Source organism: Falco rusticolus, chromosome 4, assembly GCF_015220075.1.
Source record: "Falco rusticolus isolate bFalRus1 chromosome 4, bFalRus1.pri, whole genome shotgun sequence".
In the NCBI taxonomy this organism is placed as follows: Eukaryota; Metazoa; Chordata; class Aves; order Falconiformes; family Falconidae; genus Falco; species Falco rusticolus.
The window spans coordinates 49,210,033-49,232,547 of NC_051190.1; the positions used below are offsets into that span (position 1 = coordinate 49,210,033).

Genomic DNA, 22,515 nt, shown 5'->3' on the forward strand with positions numbered 1-22,515 from the left:
TCTTGACAAAACACTGATTTTGTGCAATAAAAAGGAATTTTTACAGTGTTTTTCATGCTAAGATGGAAAGGAGACAGTTTTTTTTCTGAAATGGTCTTGGAGCTTCATTTTACCGGCTTTCTTCCAAGATCATCTTCTGAAGTACTTACTGGAAGGTTGCTTGTCATCATTTTTGTTAATGCAGGAAGAACACTTGCTGTTCTGTCAGCAGAAAAAAATACATCCTGGAGGTTTCCGGGGTTTCAGTCCCTGGGATGCCCAGCTGCTGCTGGACCCGACAACTGAGGTCCGTGCAGATGGGTGGGTGCTGAGCAGGTATATGCCTTGTCCCTTCGGGATGTCCTGCCCTGGAGAAGGAGCATCTGAAAGACTAGTTTTAGATCCAGAATGTAATTATAAACAGTTCAGGCTTTGATTGACAGTAGATGGGACATATGCACCTTGGGGCAGGCAGCTGGGGGCAGTGATGATGCAGGCAGCCTGTCCTTCTGCTCAGTGTTTGGCGGTACCCTTAGGGCACGGGACTGGGGAGGGTCTGGTGTGTGTTAGACCAGGCCTATTGATGTGACTCAGCCTAACTTACGCCTTGCAGTAATGAAAAAATTTAGAAATCATAAAAATTTAAAAAAGTAAAAAGAAGTAAAGCATACTGTTCTTGATGTTTTGAACGCTGCTTAGTAATGACTCCCCAGGAGTGAGTGATGGAAACTGCTGGATCTCTGGGATGGAAAGCTGCCCTGAACCCATGCAGTCTTGATGTTGCTGGGTTGACACAGTCTCCTGTTCTCTCTCTGCCTCACTAACCCTGTGATTTATGTTGTGGTGCGCTTTGCGGCTGTAGTAAATAGCAATGTGAGGAATGTGCTCCCTGCAGCTTATTCGTTCAGCTCCTCTGTCACACGGGAGACCCTCATAAAGTACCAGCCCACATCATTTATGTGTCAGAGCAGAGGCTTAAGGGTCATCTGGCTTTGGGGATGCTAGTATGGCAAGGCCATCAACAATCCCTCTTAAAAGCTGCCTTAGCATTGTGCCTTCCTACGTGGCTGGTGTTGCTCCATTGGAATTGCTTCAGAGGTGACACGTGGCGGGGCCCTTCCTGCCCTCCAGCACATCAGCATTCCCACCCAGCTTGGTGTCATCTGCAAACTGACTGAGGGACACTCGATCCCTCTGTCTGGGTCATTGATAAAGTTATTAAACAGGGCTGGCCCCACCGCCAAGCCCTGGGGATCACCACGTGTGACCGGCTGCCAGTGGGGTGCGACTCCCCTCACCACCGCTCCTCGGGCTCAGCCATCCAGCGGTGTTTTACCGTGTTCTGGCCATGAGCAGCCTGTTTCTGCAGGGGAATGCTGTGGGAAACGGTGTCAAGGTAGACGCCATCTGCAGCCTTTCCCTCAGCCGCTAAGCTTGTCACTGAAAATGAGGTTAGTCAAGCAGGACCTGCCTTTTGTAACCCCGTGCTGGCTGGGCCTGATCCCCTGGCTGTCCTGTGTGTGCCGTGTGATGGCACTTGGGGTGATCAGCTCCTGACCTCTGGCACCGGGGTCAGGCTGGCAGCCTGTACGTCCCCAGATCCTCCTTCTGGCCCTCCTTGTAGGTGGGCATCAACGTTGGCCAACCCCCATCTGCTGGGACCTCCCAGGTAAGCCAGGGCTGCTGGTTTCAGCTTTGTATCTTTTGGAAAATGTTACTGAGGAATACTCGTTATTACCTTGGGGAAGAGTTTGATAGCGTGCTAGAAGCAGATCTTGAGTTGTCACTTTAGATACTGACACTTCATGTTCCCCCCAACATAATTATTCATGCTTCTTCTACAAACTGTCTATAGATCATGGTTGTCATACATGGGATACAAAATAGTGGATTTTACTACTTCATCTGTTACAGGTTTACAGGCATGTAATAGAGCACAGCATTTGGCTTTCTTTTGAAAAGAGACGAATAAAAAGCAGATGATCAAACAGGAGGATAAAAGGATAACTTTAGTCACTTAGCAAGAATTGTCTGGCGTGTCTGTCACTTCAGAGCTGTAGATCTTCACCAAGCCATGTCAGTTCGTGCTTGCTGCTTGCTTAACGCATGAACGCGGGGTGCTGACCTGCTGAAACGACGTGCTTTCTGCCAGCCACAGTGGTTGGTGGTAGGCTTCTTTCACCAACTGCAAGTCTTAGGATGCGGAAGAAATAATAGCTTGAGATAACCTCAGAGTGATCTTCACTATAGACCGCATCATAATGACTGGATAAAAGTCTTATTTTGTTTATCCCTTCTACTGGAATGAGTCTGTCAAAACAGAAAGGAACTGGTACTTCATTGAATCCCCTTCTTGCAGTACCACTGAATTTCCTCCTGCGTTCTTTCAGCCTTAGCCGAGACCTGCAACTCGGGGCCCACCGAGGTCAACCTCCCACCCTGCCCCTCCGCTGTGGTTGTGTTTGTCTTGCAGGAAGGAGGATTGTGTATATGTGAGAGAGATTCAGGAGTGGCTGGCATCCTTACAAGGTAGTCTACAGAGTAGTAAAAGATAAAAAAGAATTCTGGCAGAGGCTGTAAAATAGTTTTGCCAAAAAACTGAACCCCCCCCCCCCCCAAAACCCCCAAAACTTTCCATGTGACGTATCAGCAGAAGCCTAATGCAGTTGGAATGGGTTATTATTTTATATGCCTAAAATGAAGCAGGTCACATAGCATTTTATATTCTGTCATAAACCAGAATCCTCTTATTACAAATGCCGTGGCGTGGGGTAAATCTGACTCCCTGCCTAATGCCACTTGCTATTTACCCAACTCTTCTATGCACAAAAATCCGCATGGAATATTACGGAAGCAAGTTAAGGAAGCACACAAGTGTGCCCTGCAGCCAGGGACCAGGGGGAGTCCTTGGAAATCTTTGCCTAATTGTTTTGTTTATGAAACTCTGTGGAAGATTTCCAGTGGGTTTCCTAATGAACTGGTTTGTTGTTGAGACTTACGGCGATGCTGGTAATTATGCTCGGAACAGGGGGTCAAGACTCATCTTCTTTCCCACAAGCTTTCAACTACCAAGCATTAAACACGCGAACTATGCATTTTAGGGTTTTTTTTTTTCCTCCTTCTCAAAGTTTAACTCCTCATTAACTTGCAGAATATCCGCCACTCATCTTTGAGGCACATCCTTGCCATTTGTCTGCCTTTGTCACTTTGCAAGCCTTGGCTGTCTGGGAGAGCACTGCTGTACGGGGACTGAGTAGAAGGAAAATTAAACCAGAGGCCAGGCTGCTTTATTTTTTTTTTTTATTACATTGGATGAGTATTAACTAGTTTTCAAGTAACACGTCTATAATATGATAACAAATTGGATAGCTGTTTAAGAGTATTATTCTGGGAGGACTTTGTGTTTCTCCCGAAGGCTGAAACTCTATACCTTGTCCTAGAAATTTATGGAGAGCAGCTTCGGAGCGGTGCCTCCGTTAGCAGTATGTGGTCCTGTAATACACAACAAGAATTTCTTGGCTGCCTTTTGAATGTAACCGTCTTGCTTTCCCAGTAACTTGCCTTTAGGCTTCATTGTTAGGAAAAAGCAGACAGAAGAGCTTTAAGCAAAGATTTTGGTCTGGCATTTAATGGTGGCATAATAGCTGAAGGAACTTCAACTTTGAGTTTGTTGAGTTTTCTTATATTTAAATTTCCATTATGGCAAAATGGCTTAAGACTGCCTGAGTCTTAAGCAACTGTGCGGTGGGCCCTGATTTCCTCTAAATGTGAGGGGTTTTTCCATGGGAACCAGTGGTGCCAATTTAAATATATCGTTCTTGTGACTATTTCTGCATAAAGAGTTATTTTACATTAACTTTTTATATGTTGTGAAACAGATGGGGCTCAGCCTAGTGTGAATAGCTTACACAAAAGCTGTGCTGAAGGTTGAGGTTGAATGAGGCTGTGTTTTTCCATATATCATTTGATTTTATTACTTCAAGGAGACAGTCTTTTTATTTGACTGTTATTTTATATAGACTTATTAGTGTTTTTATTTTTTAAATGAAATTGCAAATAACTGTTACACGTTCAGTAGCCATAAATTCCCCCTCTATCAGTCTTTGAGTTATAATTGATGAGACAGGGTTCCTGATGCGGTCAGATATTTTACCGCAGCCTCCAAGTTTTAGTAGCAGATAACAAAATAATAAGTAGAGGAAGAATGTTGGCTTTCTGTATTTGAGAAGAGCTTCACTGTGCATTTCCTTGCAGTGTTTTTGTATGTGCTGAGATTGCAAGTTGCCTTTGCGTGTTCTTGCTCTGTACGGTTAACGGTCATTAGCTTACGAGGAACGAGGGGTGAGGCTAAGGAGAGCCTCGGAGGGTGGAACAAATTCCGTTCCTGCAGATTTAGCGAAAGTGGAAGCTCCTCTTGTCTTGTTGCTGTTTTGGGTCTCAGATCCTCTGTGTAACTGAAGGCAAAAAGCTAACCCTAGAATTGTTAAGAGTTTTATTTTGCTTTTTTCTACCCCCATTTTCAGGACTTGCAGTCAGTCCTTGGAGATCCTCATTATTAATATTCTGTGGTTTATTCTGTTGTTTGACCTGTTGCTCTGACAGCCTTGCTGTTCCCGAGCAGTTTGGCGTGGTGGTCTGGCTACCAAATGGAGAATGACAGAGGAGGGACGGGAAGATACTTGATTAGATCTCCGAGTTCCTTAAATTTCTCACCTGTCATTTTGACATGACAGACGTATCCTTCATGTTGCCATTTAGTCATGGCCTGTGCTTTGGGCAACCATAGCGCTCTTAAATTTTTCACAGGTCTACAGGTACGTAGGAGTTCTGTGAATACCTGAGTCGGGGCTCTGTGGTGCAGTTTTGGCTCACATAAAGGAAGAGCTTCTGTATTTCTTCTTAGTGGTGGTGGCGAAATGTAGATTTGTTAATTCTTTTTTTCTTTGTTTCTATAAAGTTTAACAATAGTGGAAGATTGAAGTGTTATAATTTGAGGGGGGGAAAGGGAACACAGAAGGATGTGTTCTGCAGAAGCTGGGAGAGACAAAGGTGGAGGGTGTAGGCTTAATGTGTCTTAGGAAATACACGTGTTCATGACTGCAGTTAAATATTTTGAAAGAAAAGCAACTCTGTGTACATGGAAGGGGAGGCAACACATGGAATTGGGTATCATTGACAGGGAAGCACAAGCTTGCTGTTTTTGTCCTGCCGTAATGGAATAAAGCAGGTAATTAATTGCAAAGGAAATTTTTTGCCCTTCTCCACCCACAGTCTCCCCCTCTGATCTCCCCCCTTCTCCTCCTTCTCCCACCCCTCACACATTCCCTTTTGCAGTTGTATTGGAAGCATCTGCTGTATTAAGCAGGATCTTGCTGCTGGATCTGAGGGGAGGGAATGGCAAAATACCCTGGCCATTATGGGAACGTGAGTGTGATACAACTGCAGCAGCTGAGGAAATATAACTGTATGGTCCAGAAGAAGCCCCAAAGGAAAGAGGCTTTGTAAATTATTCATGCTTGCTAGTGTGAAAGCAATAAAATGAAATTAAAATTGGAATATAAACATGCATCATGTTAGATTTGTGTAAAGAAAGGAAGTTGGCGGTACGCAGGCTTCTAGTTTTGTGGTATGCTGGAGATTGCAGCCCACAGTGTCATTTCTCTGAACAGCATCCAGATAGCTCAGTATGTGGTTTCTTGATAATCTGTGTGTACTTTACGTTTTCGTGGGACTCTTAAGCTGGTGGTGGTTGGAGACCGTACTGCAGACCTTTAGGCCCATCTGACTTGGGATTTGCTGTGCTTGATTTGAAGGAGTTGACATAGGTGTGCTGCAGCATGTTGGTTCCAGGTTAGGATCAGAAAACGGGCTCTTCCCCTTTTAAGCCATTTTTTCATGCTTTGTAAAGGCAGAGGAGGTCAATCTCCATAGCTCATTGATGATGTGTGCTGTGAGGTGCTCTCCTGTATTCCTCTTTGTAGCGGTGCACAGGTGCTTTTAAAATTTCTTAAGGGAAAGTGATTGAAAATCTGCTCAATGCAAATCCCTTGAGCCAGCATTGATGGTGGTGCTGGTGAGAGGCTTCTGCCTGGCCAGGAGTGCGGAGCATGGCTACCATCTGTGTCCTGCCGTCCTTTGGCCAAATTGCATTTCCATCCTTTCTGTCCCGTGTTACTTTTCATTAAATGAATTGGGTTTTCCTGAAAGTGCCTGTCTGTAAATGAATGCTCCTTCCCACTCAGCACACTTGGGTCATTAGAGCTCTCCCAGTCAGAGCAGCAGAAGGTAGCCAGCGGTCTTTGCAAAATGGAAAGTAGGAGTTGGGAGGGAAGTGGCATAGCAGAGAACTGTGCAGAGAGAATCTCTTCTGTCTCTCTCAGTGGCTTCTTAACTATTGCTATAAATTTTTTTATAATGGTAGTAAAAAAATTAAAGAAGAAAGGGGAGCAGCAAGCTGAATTTCATGCATTTCTGCTAAGAGAATGATAGAATAGTTTTGAAAAGGTATGGAGGAGGGGTGGAAAAAAAGATTCCTGCAAAGTGGCTATAATTCCCTCATCCTCACCTTGAAAAGCAATTTAGTGCATACTGAGGAAAGCTTTGCACCTTAGAGCAGAACTGAAAGGGGACTCAACGTTTCACACACAGCAGCAGAGCCGTAGTTGCAGCCCCCATGAGGCCAGTGGGTGTTGGGGTGTCCTTTTCAGTCCAGCACCTTCTTTTGAGTTAAAAGTTTATAAAGAATAGACCGTTCAGTCTGGTGTCCGTCCTGCATGCAGATCGTGTTGCTAGACTCAGTCTGTTAATTCTGTGCTTCATCAGAGCAAACGGACATCCAAGCAAAAATGCCTGTAAGTACTCTTTGTGTAGGCTTGTACAATGGCAAGGGTGTAATTCCAGGAGTTAATTTTAATGAGTGTATGTTAGTTGAAATGAATAATGCACATTTTCTTTGACTTAGGCATAGGTGGTTTAGATGCAGAATGTATTGTTGTAGCCTTTTTTATTTTTCTACAGTCTTGTGAAGGATTTATGTGCGGTGTCATGTGTAATTATGAAGTTCAACTGCCTTGTTCACTAGGTTAGTCTTTTATTCCTATAAGGCTTTCTTCAGTTATGAAGTGATACTAATAATCTCTTTTTAGCCTGAGAAACTCTGCAAGAGACCAGCTAATGGAGGGAAAGTAGGTTTGAGGTCAGACTCAGACCTGGTCTACATCAGCCAAAGTTACTGCTGTCCGATGATTGTAAGACAGCAGATGAGTGGTATACTGGGTACCAGTCACCAGAAAGTTCTAGCTTTGTTGGCAGGCTTAGAGGGAGAAGAGTCTTGGAGAGCATGGCAGTTTGTGCTGTCTCTGGTTTTGCCAAGGGCAGGCAGAGGCAGCGCTTTCCCTTAAGCTGAAACAGCCACGTATACATCAGTGCCGTTCCTAGCCTTGACCCCCTCTAGTAACCCACCTTGCAAATGGTGGAGCATTGGTTTGCCTCTGGAGAAAGGCAGACTCAGCTGACGAGGAAAGAAGGCGTTCCTCTGCTCTGACGTGGTGTTGGTGTCTGGGTATCTCTTGCAGTGTACCTGCCGCAAAGACATGGTGAAGATTTCCATGGATGTCTTTGTGAGGGTTCTACAACCGGAACGTTATGATTTATGGAAACAAGGAAAAGACATTGCTGTCCTGGACCATATGAAACCCACAGCTCTGACTAGCCCAGAACTAGATGCCTGGAACGAGACAAAGGCAGAGCTGAAGACTAAATTGCTTCGCAGGTAAGGAGAAAAAAGGAAAAATGCTGTGTCCGAGCACTGTGTTTGATTTTAATTGCTAAGATTTTAAGTGCTGTAATTCTTAGTTTGGGGTAGTTCAAACTTTTTTGTTGTTGTTTCTGTTTTGTTTTGTTACAATTCCTCTTGTAATTTTTCTTAGGTAGTGTGCTCCCTCATTGTCCAGTTAACTTGAAATGTTACAGAAGCACATGTTTTCTGGAAGTAGGACGCTGTGTGCCCCCTCACATCTCATCTCTTATCCTCGAAGACAAAAAATCTATAGTAAACATTTATAGCTTCACTTATCAGAAAGCAGGAGGAGAAAAACCCCCATCAATTACAAAAGGGATTTTATGCATGCCTTTCTATGCTTCCTTTGATCTCTGTATTAATTTTCTACAAGTTTGTGGGGTTTGTGTGTTACAGCATGCTTGAATTGAAAATCTGGCATGCTAACCTTTTACTGTTGGAATCTTGCCTTATAGGATAGGAGATGAGGAAGAGGACAACAAACACCGGTATGTGACTTCCATCATCAACTTAAATGACTCCTTTTTTTTTTTCCTGTCAAGTTTCTTAAAATAGTAACTCTGAAAGTGTTTTCCTTTTCCAGTTAGTTTTTTCATGTCTGCTTCCTTGAAATGGCACAGGAAATCTTTGGGCATCGAGGTTTCTCATGTCATCTTGGTTTTGTGTAGTTTTCTGAATTCTCCTCTTGCTTCATTGGGGAACCTCAGCTATCTTGTGCCTGTTTTGGTTTTCCATTCTTGAGTCGGCAGTTAATCTATTGAATTAGTAAGGACATGTAACGATTAACTGGTTGTGGATAAAGCTAACTGGTCACCAAAGCAGGTAGTTAATAAAAAGCTGCCGCTGTCTCAGAAAGAGGGATTTGGAACTGGGATTCTGAAACACTGGAGTGTTTTAGACAGGGGCTGCTGATGGGAGAACCTTCCCTTCCTCATCAAGCTTGCTTGAAGAATGAGACTCTACATTCTAGGAAACTGAATCGTCATAGGACTTTAGTGTACTCAGATGTGAGGTGTGTGCCCTTCCATATGCTCGCTTACCCTTTTTTACGTCATTCTCATTCCTGCTCCGCCTGTTACCCAGAGTGCCCGCAGTACAGCACACGAGCTTACTTCTTTCTGCTCTCATCTAGTAGTTGTTGAAAGTCTGGTATGAGTGTTGGCAGTCTCTGGAAATTGTACCGCTTCATCCAGATGCAGTATTCTGCTTGTAATTTCAGTTCCAGTATCGCTTCATTGAAATACAGGGAAAAAAAACAACTTTAGAAAGACTTTTAAGTTTCTGGGACCATCTTTGATAGGGACTTGGAGTAAGTTTAAAAACCGTTGACCTGATAATTTGATGATTGCTGATGTATTTAGGCATTCTAGCAAAGGAAAAGGTAATACACTAGTAAGGGTGTCTCTCTTCCTCTAGCACTGGTGTTTATGGTCTTCCAGGAGATTTCAGTCACCCCCTGTTCCTTTGGACTGGCGGTCCGGTGTCTTGCCTTTTCTACGTGAAATGTTTGGTCCCTTATTTTACAAAGATTGAAATGGGAAAGTGTGTTGCCCACTAAGTCCAAGCCCCAAAAGACATAACATATACAGTATTTGGCAGAAAACCAATCTCTGTGATGTTGCTCCACTCCAGAAATTATATTTCTAAAATATTTTCAGCCATTCATTCTGCAGCAAGCTTCAGGAAAAGCAGCGTAGTCTCAGTCAGAAGTTGCCACTTAGGCTTTGTGGGCAGTGACAGGACTCCAGTGGGCCCCTGGAGTCTGCTACATCTGGAAATTTACTGCCTATGGCTGTTAAGGGTTACTTAAATATATGTAATGTTTGCATGGTGTGAGGTACTATATGAACACCAAGGATTATTTTCCCCTCTTCAAGCCTATTGCTTAGCAGAGGAGCCTCTCTCTTAACCTGAGCCTATTGCAAAAGATCCGGGTTACTTTTTTTCCTTATCTGCTCATTGTTTCCTAGATTATTTCAGCATTATCCTGAAGCAGTTTTGAAACTGTTGATTACTGCTTAGCAATAGTCTTTCTCCTATGTGTAAGTCTTGGAAAGACATCGTTTTACTTGAAGACTGACTTTTCTTAGTGGGATGGACTTTACTGGAAGAATGGGATTCACCTCTGCCCAAACCTCTTCACAGTTGTATCTACTTAATTTAAGTCACTTTGTGGTCTGTTCTTCAAAGAGTACAAATGGGGCTTTTTTGCCAGCTCTCCTGGAAAATGCAGCTTTTAAACTTTGCAGAGAGGTATGTTATTTCTTCTCTAAGGTCATTCATAGTTAGTTACCTTGAAAAACTCAGCTTTGTTTACTTTATGGCTTCAGCGAGAGACTGTTTTAATCTAGTCCACAAAAAGCCTGTTTCTGGTATGCGAATTATGTCAGCTACAGAACATCTTCCCTTCTGGAAATGTACAGCCTTCAGCTTGTAGTTTTGGAAGCAGAGTTTCTTTAAATGATGTGCCTTCCGCCTCTCTCAATTTCCCCTCAACTTCAGAGTGAGAAGAGTACTGCAAAAAGATCTTTTTTTTTAAATCTACTGTGAGTATAAAGCTTTGTGATTTAATTTTTGCCTGGCATTTCTACACCACAGGAGTAAAACACACACTTAACTAAAAATAGCTTGTAACACTTGCTTCTGCTCTGATGCTTTCTTCAACAACACTGGAAAGTTCCAGCTGCAATGGATAAGTCTTACAGATTTATCTTCTTCTCCCACCTTGCTTTTCCCCTGCAGAGAAGGTGATGTGTACTTAGAATGTGGGTGAAAAGTTGATCCTTCTGGGTTCAGCTGTCTGTTCCTGCTAATGAATGTCTTGCAGGTGTGAAGTTAACATCTATACTTGGAGGGCTACCATATGGTTAGAGTCTAGTAATTATAAATCACTGTGCATATGGATCAACTTTCTTTTCTATTAATCATTTCATCTCAGGTTGAATTTTTTTCTGCTGCCTTTGTTGGTTAGCTGATTAAGGGTTCTTAACTTCATTGTACTCCAAATCTAATAGCAGCTGAGTTTCTGGGCTCTGAGGATGGAAAGCTGAATTTCAGCTTTTCGGGGGTTTTGGGCAGTGTGATTGCGTTTTCCATGATGGTAGATGCGAGGCCGTACGGAAGATGCTGCTTTCAGAAAAACCCAAATAGGTGTCTGCATGCTAAAAATGGTGTAAAAGCTGCAGGTCTCTTCTGAAAAAGACAGTTTGTTAGACTTAAAGCCAACATTCAACAAGCTGTTTGATAGATCCTGTAGAAAGAATCATACTGGGTCTGGCGGGGATGGAGTTAACTTTCCTCCTAGCAGCCCACAGGGCTGTGTTTGGGATTTGTGGCTACAACAGTGCTGATAAGGCACCGATGTTTTGGCTGTTGCTGAAAGGTGCTTGCACAGCCTCAAGGCTTTATTTTTTTCCCACTCTTCCCCCTGCCCAGTGAGTAGGCTGGGGGTGGGCAAGGGATTGGGAGGGGACACAGCTGGGACAGCTGACCCGAAGTGGCCACAGGGATGTTCTATGCCATAAAGCGTCATGCTGAGCAATAGAAACTGGGACAGAGAGAGAAGGAGGGGTTGACTTCCAAGGTGGCTGTGGTTTGGAGACTGGCTGGGCATTGGTCTGCCTGTGGGAGATGGTGAGTGGATTTCCTTTGCTTATTTCTTTCCCTTTTTTATTCTTTCCTCTTTCCTTCACTTATTAAACTGTCTTTGTCTTGACCTACAAGTTTTCTGGCTCTTACTTCTTCCTGTTTTACCTCCTTGTCCCACTTGAGCAGTGGGGAGTGAGTGAGTGTCTGTGTGGGTGCTTGGCTCCCAGTACGGTTCCTAACCAAGAGCCTTGATCCTGACATCTGAATTTGCATTTGTCTTTGCATTATGGCTACTGCCATCTCTTTGTCTTAGTGGCGTTGACTCTTCAGAAAGAATGGAATTGCTATTGGCCTCTTGGTATTAGTCTGATCATATTAATGTGCACTTTTTTTAGTTAGACTTTTTCACAGGCCTTGGACCTGGTGAATTATACTACTGAAAAATCATAGACTGCCTATTGATTATGCTATAAGCATTCATTGGACTGTGCTTTTAGAAACTGGCAGTGCTGGGTAATGTTTCGGAGCTGGAAGATGATGCTTTGCAGGCTTCCAGCACTTTGCCAAAGGGAAGCACGTATAGAATGAAAAGAAATGTTGGAATGGAGGCAGAAGATGAAAGAAAGATGTGTAACGAGTTGTCATCTATATTTTGAAATACAAGCAAAATAAATTTAAAATACAATTAAGATAATTTTAACTGCAGCTCGTGAGCTTACGTTAGTAATGGTGGGAAAAAGCTCTTCAAGAAATCCATTCGTAGCAGCCATTAATGTCCAGATCTTAAATGTTGTGTTAAGCAAGGTTCATCTGTTTCCTTTCAGATATCTCTTTTGCCCTGTAGCTATTGTTAGCTACCTTGTGTTTTCTCTCCAAAGAAGATCCTTTTGTTTTGTATTCAGCTTTTTAAGTCAGTGATCGTTTTATATATTGAAGACTGTGCTTTTATGTCAGATCACAATTCTGTACTTCTAGGTCTCACCGAAAAAGAAGTCAACCCAGAAGACATAAAACAGAGGATCAGAAGTCTCTTGGCGATGTCATGGCTATTGAAACTGCCTTGGAAGATGTGAAAGTAAAAGAGGAGCTGAAAAGAGGGACAGATCTAGAGGAAGAGGAGAGAAGCAAAGTGATTGAGGGAGAAGGTGAGGGCCCTGCTCACTGATGGTAGATCACTTCGGTGAAATACTGGGGCAAGCTATCTCTCTAAAACACATTTGTAAATAACTTGTCTGCTGATGTTTATTTCCATGGAAATACCAGTGGAGTCTCTCCCAATATTAAATCTAGGGTCACTGAAATGCACCATCATTTACAGCAGCAATTGATTTTTTCCTCTCTTTAAGGATTCAGTCCAAATATCTTTTTTGGCAGGGCTTGAATATTCTGCCCAAACTATTACAGGTTTGTAAGAATATATATTAGCGGAGGAATATTTTTAAATATTTCATAGAGAAACAAATATGTTTTGTGTCCTCCTGTGAAAGGGAATGATTTGTGCACTCCCTTGTGCAATTAATCTTTCCCCTTTCCCTCCCTCCCTCCCCATTTCTTGCAGAGGCTGTGAATAAAGTCAGCCTTAGGTTGTGTGGGATCCACAGCTGCTGCGTGAGTTCAGGTTCCAGGTTTCGTTTCAAGTCTAGCTGTAGGAGGGAAGCGTTTCAGCTTTCTTTGCATGGCTGAAGTTAATAACCAGTCCATGACAACTCCCAGTCCTTTATGATTTCTTCTGCATATGGTTAGTCCAAAGGCCTGACCTCAGCCAACTTGCTGGAGGCCCTTTTTGTGATAGCTTTTTTTTTTCTTGGCTGTGTATGAAAGGATGCAATTCTTGCTGGGAGTAAGCTTCTTTTTTTCCGCCTGTGTGCATGGTTAAGTAGTTGATGTGTCTGTGATGCACTCTCCCTTAGAGGCACTCTCGAGCATTTCATAAACACTAGTGAATTCATTTTCATATATTCTATATACCCGTTATTTGTTTAGCATTTGGCAGAAACTGACGCTGCAAACTGTTTGGAGAGCCTTGATAATGATCTTAAAGGAAATCTGTGGAAGCTCTGGGAAGAGAATAGAGGTCTTTGTTCAGTTCCAGAGTCTCCTAGCTAGACAGTGTGTTTTCACTTCTCATGGGAAATAAGGAGTTTGAAAATGATCGTTGTACAGAGCAGGAGTAGCACAGTGCAGATAGTTGATTTCTATTGCCCTAAGCTTGAGAGTGTCATCAGGGCGTTAAATTGTACGCTCTTAGGTCTTGTACAAGTTTAACAGTTGATGCTTGTAATAAATGGCCTGAAAATGCTGATATCCCTTTGGAGACAAGAGATAAGTGACAAGGACAGATCAGAGATCATTAGAATGGCAGAGGAACAATAAAGTCTCTGTTCTAGCTGAACAGGTTCCAAATCATACACTTAGACTACATGTTACGAGCTCTTTAACTGTTAGCACAGGAAGGAAAAACTTATTTTCAGCACCATTGCAGAAAACGTCACTAGAATTAGACTATTTGCTTTGCAGTTTCTGAGCGGTCTAGTGCTTAGTGTGGCTGTTAGCAAGTACACGAGTTTCGTAATGCAATATGACACTTAAATACCAATAAGTTCGCTAGTTTTCTACATCCTAATGCCTGCATTACCTCTCACAAGTGCCTTACAGTTTCATCTTGGGGGAAAAAAAAAAAAGCATCTGTTTGGATGGCCCTGTTCATTGCAATTGAGCTTCCCTCCCCCTTGCCTTCACGTTTTATATTCCTCTGTTTTTAATTTGGCTTGATTTTCTACTTACACCAGAACAGATGACCTCGAGAAGGAGGACGAATGAGATTTCAAAGTGATCATTGGTAGTTTCAAAGTAGGTCTTATGCTTCGTTTTAGTTATTTGGACTAGCTGAGTATTAATAACTTGAGGTTTTCAGGATTTTTGACACAGATACCTTAAGGTGTTTTCTTTTGTTTCTTATGACTCAGCTTTATATTAATAATTTATTATGTTGCTATTAATGTATTTAGAATTCTTAGCAGGTTGTCTTGGGACTTGAAATTAAAAACGAGAGTCTTTAAGCCTTGCTTCTCTCTGGATGTGCTAAACAGCACACATACATCCTGTGAGTCTGCAGGTATGATTTGCGACACTGTGCTTGTTGAGTCCTGCAGACATGGGCTACAAACCATATATCTTACAGGATTCTCTTTTTTTTTTTTTTTTTTTTTTTAATGTGAAAAAAAGCAGCGAGGTGCTGAACTGCAAAATAGTTGTGTGTTATTTTCCACTGTGTTTCATTAAAAGGCATTCCCTCGTATCCTCTTGAGTGCTGGTGATTGTAAACTAAGTACATAATTACATGAAGTAATACTGTGATCAAGATGCCGGTAAACCAGAACCGAAAACTTCTTTGCTGTTATCTGTATATAATAGCAAATCAGTTCATAACTGGTTTTTAGATAGCCATTTGCTACGTGAGGGTTTTACTTCGGGCAAAATCTCAAGAATTGGCCAAATGTCAAGTAGTGGCTGGTCTCTCCCCACTTGTAAGCAACTTGTGTTGCTTAAGTTGGCGATGTAAAGTCATTAGGAAATGAGAATTTTAATGGGGTGGAAGGGCTATCATGAAACAATGTCATAGCATGAGAGCTTGTCCTGGAGACTTTCTGGACTTTCCTAGCATCATGTATTAAAAATAGAGCCTTTTCAGAAATCTGCTGACAGTCACTGTGGCCATCTATGTATTTGTAGCTTGTGCTGTATGAAGTTCTGAGCAGACACAAGCCCCTAGAAGCAAGTAGAAGGTGTTTTCCTACTTTTGATTTCTGCTTTTGTATCATCATCATGTTTGCATGTTCTGTTAGCATGGGTATGTACGGACTATAAACACTGGGCGTGTAGGATTGCTCTAGGTAGTATTCTCCTCCTAGAAGGAGGGACTCTATTCTAAGTGAAAACGTGAACTCAGTGTTCAGGAGTAACTTCGGGGTGGTGGAATAGTTTTTGTGATTATCCGCAGCAGTCTCCCACGTGGATTGAAGGAAAAACCTTGTATGCAACACAGATGTTTCTGCAGGTGCAGTGCTGTATTAGAGGGACGTACTGGCAGAATTCTCCTGCTTTCTTCTGTGTTAAGTTTCATCTTATCTCTGTGCTTGTGCTTCTGCTAGATAAATAAGTCTAATTTACAGTTTCTTTTTGAGCTGTTGACAGTAGAAATTATTCAAAGTTGTGGCTGAATTACTGATGCTGAAGTCCATTTCTAATTGTCTTTGCCTAGTACCAGGAGGTACTGCTCTAGCTCTTGTAGCAACTTTTTATAATCCATTTGCCCAAACCCTACGATGTACAGTCCTGTGTAAGTACTTGGACTTCCCCACCAACACCCCTTCCCCTCAAAGTTATTGTACACCTACAACTTCATGAACTCCGTATAGCATTTCAAATTAGAGAAGCAAGTCTTCTCGCCATGAAAAAAGTCACAATACTGTTTTCCATGCGTACCAGCTCTACTACGTGTGCCTTCATGCTTCAGCAGGAGGTGGCTGATAGGCATTCCTCTGTTAACTTGTGTGTTGATTTATGCATAAAGATCCCTTTCCCTTCTAGAAGTATTCACAACAGCCAGATAAGGACTTTGAATTTTACATCACTTTTTCCTGGCTTCTGATTTTATAGATTCACTTGCAAACTATTTTGTTCATCTTAATGCAGAAAGTTTTAAACAAAGTTCTACCTGCCAGCTGCTGTCAAATTACCCATTTAGAAGTCAATAAAGCTGGTGAGTGGCATTTGTTTTGTTGTTGGATAGAGAATTCTCTGAGTGTATAGAGAGTAAATATGATCCGGTTTTGTGCAACTGGGGAAAAATCCAATTTGCCTTTCATTCAATATGTTTGTTTCTCTAAGGAAATTCAATATTCCTTTCTCTGTGATAGAACAAACCAGTTTATCTGCTGGACTGCCTACGCAAGTACAGCAATATTTGGGCTGGACTTGGGCAAATTGGGCTAGACTTGTTCCCATTTTTTAGAAGTCTGTGTAAATAAAGACATCAGACCAGACTTCTGGGAAATGTCAAGGTTGAGGTATCCCCTAGAAGATTTCAGCAGGGATTTTAGCACTTAATCTTAGTGTGGGATTATTTACCTTTTCTTTTCAAACCCTTCCTCCTGCAGATACCTTGTTATTGTGTGATGGTTTATCTGATCTCCTGTTTACTGTGTTTGGCTGGTCAGCTTTCGTCTAGTCCTTCATGGAAGAGTTGGAATTGGTGAAGCATCATTATTAGGGTGAATGGTCTCTGTCTTTCCTTGTCATCAGCCCTCCTCCCCATCCTGTTAGGGGGAAAATGGCCTTTTGCAACACAGTCATCTAGTCATAGCATCTGCAGGTGAAAAACAATCTCTTATGAAATAAATTGAGCACTGGCATCTGTCCGTGGAGCATCTATTATTTAGTTTCCTTTGAGTGAACTGATAACTTCATTCATGAATTGAGGGAAGAGTTGAGCAAAGGGAACATACATCATTTTAGATGGAATAAGGCAAGATGTGAAAGCATCTCCTGTCCTAACCTAGAGGCGCTCGCTCAGGGGCCAACAGGAATTTCAATTACTGCTGTAAAATCGGAGTGTGTAGATCCTTTAACAGAGTTGTATTGGGAATATAGGTGGGGAAGACTTTTATGGGTCATCACTGCCTTGGGTAAAAATATTAAGACGTGTGTCTGTTCCAGAAGTGGTTTTGTTGTCGCAGCTATGTAAGAGACCTGCAATGCTATGCAGATAAGATGAATGACAGTAAGCTGGGAGAAACAAGGACAAACGGAGTCGGTGTTGGGAAAGGATGTCTCAGTACTGGCATGGTGTCTATAACAGGCTTAGTTCAATGCTGTACTTGATTTATGCTTTAAAGGCATCTTTTTAAAAGACCTTGCAGTAGAAATCTTTTGGTAATAATGATTCAGGTATCTTTGTTCGGTTCTTCATTTCCTGGGGCTGTTGAATGCATTGACACGCAGTGATAGTCAGATAAGAGCTATGCTTGTAAATAGAGGGAACAGTAAATGGGGGTGGTCCAGAGGCTAGGGCAGACTAGTGGTATAGAACGGTGGTCTCCAAATTTTTTTGATTGTGCCCCCTTATCAGCAAAAAAATTTTGAGTGCACCTCCTGATGCATGTATATTTATTTATAAAATCTATACATGTAATGCTGTGCTAACATATTGTGTCCGTTATAAAATACACACAAAAATAGAGATTGAAAAAAAGGATCAGATAAAGATAAAATAAACATTATTAAAGACTTACTTCATTCATTAGTGGTAAAAAAAATATTTTCTTCCTGCACTCCAGCTGATGTATTTGTGCACCCCACCTTGGAGACGGCTTAAGCAGAAAATTTGAAATACAGAGTCAGGGCTAATGCAATACATTACATGTTTTTTGGCACACTGTGCAGTTTCTTAGGGGTTTAGAAATTTTCCCTCCAGGCAACATTCGTTTTGGCAGTCTTTCTGCTCCAGTCAAGAATTAAATAGTCCATAGAAATGACACAAGTCTTTTCTTTCTAAGGTGGGCTTCTCCAAGTCAATGCTGAATAAGTCTAGAGCTTTCAGTCTGCCTGTTGGAAAGGAAGAATAGTACCATAATGTAGTGTGTTAGCCCAGCATTAGAGCTTTTTGGTGAAAGGAGAAAAAAGTTAAATGCCCAGAAATCGTGGCATATGAAGCTAAATGTTGCCTATTGCCTTGAAACAGGTGACTGCAAAGCAAAGGCCCGTCCTCCAAAAGTAAAAGGAGAGAGAAAGAAGAAACACCTTTTCCATCAACACCAACACCAGCTGCAAGCACCTCAGCCTCCTCTACAGCAGCAGCAGCTGCCACCACCGCCTGCACTGCAGCAGCAGCTGGCAGAGGACAAGGCACCGGCAGCACGACCACCGGTGCCCCCAGCAGTACCCACATCGTCTGCAGCAGAAAAGAGCTTGCCCCCAGCTCCACTGAATATTGTCCACCCCTCAGAGGCACCCGTGGAGGAGGATGACTTTAAACCTCGGCCGATCATTCCCATGCTTTATGTGGTTCCACGGACCAAAAAGGTGGTGTTTGACAAGGAGCACATGTCCTGCCAGCAGGCGTTTGAGCAGTTTGCCACGCAGAAGAGTCCAAGCTGGCGGGAGCAGACGGTCCCTATGGAAATCCCTATGAAGGAGGAGGAGAACGTGGAAGCAGAAAATACAGAGATGGCTGCAGAGGTCAGTGATTTACAGGTATGCATGACCGGGGAGTTGACTATAAGATATGCCAGTTTTAAGCAACAGGTTGAGGACCAAACTATTAGAAATGGTGGGGATAGGGGGAAATGTGCATTGCCATACCACATGGCACAATTAGCATAGCTTTCATGTAGATGTTTCCAAGACACAATGGTGCAGACCAGAGAGGAAAAAAATGCTGTGCTGCCCTAACTACCTTCCTCTCCGCTCACTCCTGCGTAGTGTGGAATGTAGTTGGATTTCAGTCCTGATGCTGTAGCACTGCTGCTTGTGTTATGTTTGTGAACCGAAGTGTGTGGTTCTGTCAGTTCCTAGTGCAGAGTAAGTCTCTGTAACATGTTCAGCGCCTTGCACCGGAGAGGGCTGTGAGCCACTGTAATTAGGTTGCATGCGGCATTTACAGTGTTGGCTGGCGCGTGGGGCAGTGTGTACAGTACAATATAAACATGCTTGTCGTAAAACAAACTGTAATGTTCTAGTAAAACGTTTCTGGTCCTATACGCCCTGTACGTAATTTTTATGCTAGAGTTCCTAGCTGTTTATGTGATGGACCAAACTTTCCGTAAGCTAATGGAGTTGGCAGGCTTGAAGCTGTTAAAAAAACCACTGTAGTTTACCTTTACCCGACATCTTAAGAGATAGCGTTGGTTTCATCTACTCCAGTAATTGGCTTGGGAGGCTTTACTGATGGCAGCCAGAAGGCAGTGAAAAGTTTGCTGTGTAAATTCAAGTACTTTTTACGATAAGGATTCTGTCTCTGTTGTCCTGTACTCTCCTTTGTTTGCCAAGATATTTTGGGGTTCCCAGCTAGCTTGTCCTGGTTTGTTACAGACTGCTGCTTTTTCAAAAATGAAGATGGAGATAAAAAAGAGTCGTCGTCATCCACTGGGCAAACCACCAACCCGCTCCCCATTGTCAGTGGTGAAACAGGAGACCTCGAGCGATGAGGGTGAGTGCACTAGCATTAGGAATGCTTGTATATCTTCTCTGATCTGAAAAATTGCTGAAGTCATTAACATAACTAGATGGCCTGCAACTTTGTGCGTTACACTTAACTGATAGGAAATGTAGCATGTTCCCGTTTTGATAACCCAGCTGGAAACAAAATTCATCTGTGGGAGGTGTACCTTCTCACTTCCCACCCTTTTTCTCTCAAGAAAAATATTTTGCTGGATGCCACATGAGGCAGTGTTTTGGACAAAGGGAGAAAAGAGTTCGCAGAAAATAACATCCTAAAGTAAAAGCTCCGTCACACATATTGCATTAAAATGAGATCTGTTCACCTCAAAGGGCTGTGGGGGTTAGGTCTGCTGTTATGTGTCTGGGGAAAGTTAATGCAACTTTTTGGTTGGCTTTGTCATCTGTGTGAGTGGTGGAGTCCCAACTTTTCTTGGCAGAGCCAGAAATGAGAATTGGAAAGTCTCTCAGTGCTTAACTGTACATCACTGATTTTTCTTTTCCCACATTCCAGTCACTGCGAATGCCCTAACAGTCTGAACAGGGTGGGGGGGGAAGACTCCTGTTGTGTAGTATAATTTACCATTCTGGGTCTTCCCCACATTATAAAGTACTCAGAATGTAAAAAGTCCACAGTAAGAAGCTTTTGCGTGCTGGGGCAGGTGCGGGAAGGTGCAGCTGGCAGTCCCTGCTGCTTTCAAGGTACTTACAACCTTATATTCAAAAGGACATCTTTCCTGTTCATTTTCCTTCAGAGAATATATCCATTGATTTTAGAGAAACTTGGTGTAGGAAGGGGATATTCTGTACGTACATAGCTCCATTTCCTTACCAAGGGTGATGCGTTTCATGTCTTGCATATGTGTAATGTGGAGTGAAGCACTGAAAGGCAGTTGAGACTAGTTATTTTCTTCTGGTGTGAGACCTTGCATCAAACTTTGTGCTGAAGGATCCTCATTAGATGGATTCTTTTCACTGTTTTGACTTGTTGGATGGTGCATGGGGACTTTGCTGGCTGACTCAGGAGCAACTTTCTGTGAAAGCTGGCATTTCTCGGGGACTGATTTGCAGCACTGTTGGGCAAAATCTGATCAAGCAGATTCTACCCTTCCCCACCAGGGAATAGAAGTAGCTCTCTGCACTCCTTAATTTTTCAAGGCTAATGTATAAGCATGATCTGCAGGTTGCAGTGAGGAAGTGTGAGCATGTAAATTAAGCAATCACATATGCTACACTAAGATTTGGTTGGGACAAATTGTTAGTCTTTTCTACTTGCTTGAAGTATAGGAGCCATCCTGAATGCTGTGTGTCACCTAGAATCCATCCCGGAATGAGTGAAGGTGGTGATAATGTGCAACAGTCACTTCCTTTTTTCTCTCAGTCTGTCACTCTGGATTACAATGCTGGTTTCATTGATTTCAGTGTATTATAAATCCTTGCCTGTCTCCTGATGTGCCTTGACTAAAATTTGGCGAAACATGTGGTTTGGGTTTTGGCTTAGGTCTTGAAATGTCATTAAAGGTGCTTGATTTCTTCGAAAGGTGAGGGTTGAGCCCTGCTTTGGAAGTAAGACATCGTGAAAGTATCAATCTATGTACCCGAGGTCACTGGCCTTTTTAAAATTTTGTCTGTGCCTTACACAGGGCCGGACACATAAGCATGTGTGGCTGAAGTTAAGACTGTGGAACACCTCCTTGTAAATCTGTTTTGTTGGAGGGCTGGCTCTGGTGTGATGCACACTGAACTGGCAGCCAGCTCCTGGCATGAGCGGTATCTTCCTTGGGGAAGGAAAGCCCAACCTGCCTGCTGGCCCGGCTGCTCCTGGTGGGCTCCCTTTCCAGGAGCATCCTGGGCGGTGTTGTGGAAAAGGCGATGGTATCGGTGATTACTGTTAGCCTTTGGATACAGAGATGAAAATAAAAAGACAGTAAGAAAAGACACTTTTTAGGAAGTAACTCTCATTTGAAGTGTGATAGAGATACAGAGATACACAGACAGCATTCATCGTGTCAGAAAAAGGATTGATTAATTAACGCAATAACGTTTCCCACGTTGTGTGGCAAACATATATCCAATTAGTTGGGGGAACCTTTGAAATCTGAGATGTAAACTTAGCCATTAGTGTTTTACTACAAGTTCCTTCTGTCCTTTCTGGTAACCTAAGAGTCCGAAAATCTGAAAAGGGAGGTAGAAGTAGGGAGGAGACTTAGGCTTGTTGAGAGCAGAACATTTAACTGTGTCTTTCCAGTAATTAACAGTGAAGCAGTGAACAGTTTGGTTTAACGTGCTGAGCTCTGGGGACAATGTTCCACGGAGATGTTTTTGAGTTCCCCTGGCCAAAGCTGTTCTTTTGGAAACTTTGCAGATTGTCAGTGCAGTGAGGGATTTACACATACCTTTGTGTGGAAAATTTCTTTAACACTTACAGTGACTCAAAAGTCCTTAACAAGGAATGGTAAGAAACTTGGACCCCCAAACTGACACAAATGGATTCTGTGGTGGTAAAATGCCAAGGGCCCTTTAAAGGTTTTGTAAAAACAAAGAATTAGCGAACTAATTAGCACAAGCAGTACCTATCAGAGCTCTGGCAGAAGCAGAGCTGGTGGTGAATGCAAATTGAAGGCTTAGTGGCTGCTTGATGGAAGTAGCTGTGAAGCAGCTGCAGAAAAGTAAAATGAAAACTTGAGCCCAGGATATCTTATCTTATGGCCAAGATTTGTGTTTGCAGAAACAGGTATGGGATATGCTTTGGCAAGGTTGGAAGTGACTTGCTGCTGACTGGTGGGAACTGGGAGCTGGCCTAACCAAACCGGTGTGAACTGCATGCGCATCTTCTGGAGAGTGCATCTCCCAGTGGGGGACAGGAAAGGGGGATTTCCTTGCACTTGCATCATGCATTTTGAACTTGTCTTCATTAGGAGGATATCTTAGGT

The 22,515-nt window shown here is 42.7% G+C and overlaps 1 protein-coding gene across 3 annotated transcripts in view; it reads left to right on the top strand.

The window, feature by feature from the left end:
• The window catches only part of KDM4B (lysine demethylase 4B), a 90,986-nt gene that overhangs the window by 50,666 nt on the left and 17,805 nt on the right, over positions 1-22,515 (top strand). The window contains exons 9-13 of one of the 3 annotated variants that reach the window (XM_037385131.1): positions 7,554-7,750; positions 8,233-8,265; positions 12,341-12,510; positions 18,108-18,619; positions 19,457-19,574. In XM_037385131.1, the coding sequence (XP_037241028.1) occupies positions 7,554-7,750; positions 8,233-8,265; positions 12,341-12,510; positions 18,108-18,619; positions 19,457-19,574 (1,030 nt within the window). The remainder of the gene's footprint in view (positions 1-7,553; positions 7,751-8,232; positions 8,266-12,340; positions 12,511-18,107; positions 18,620-19,456; positions 19,575-22,515) is intronic. The other 2 variants (XM_037385132.1, XM_037385133.1) reach the window with 2 other exon arrangements.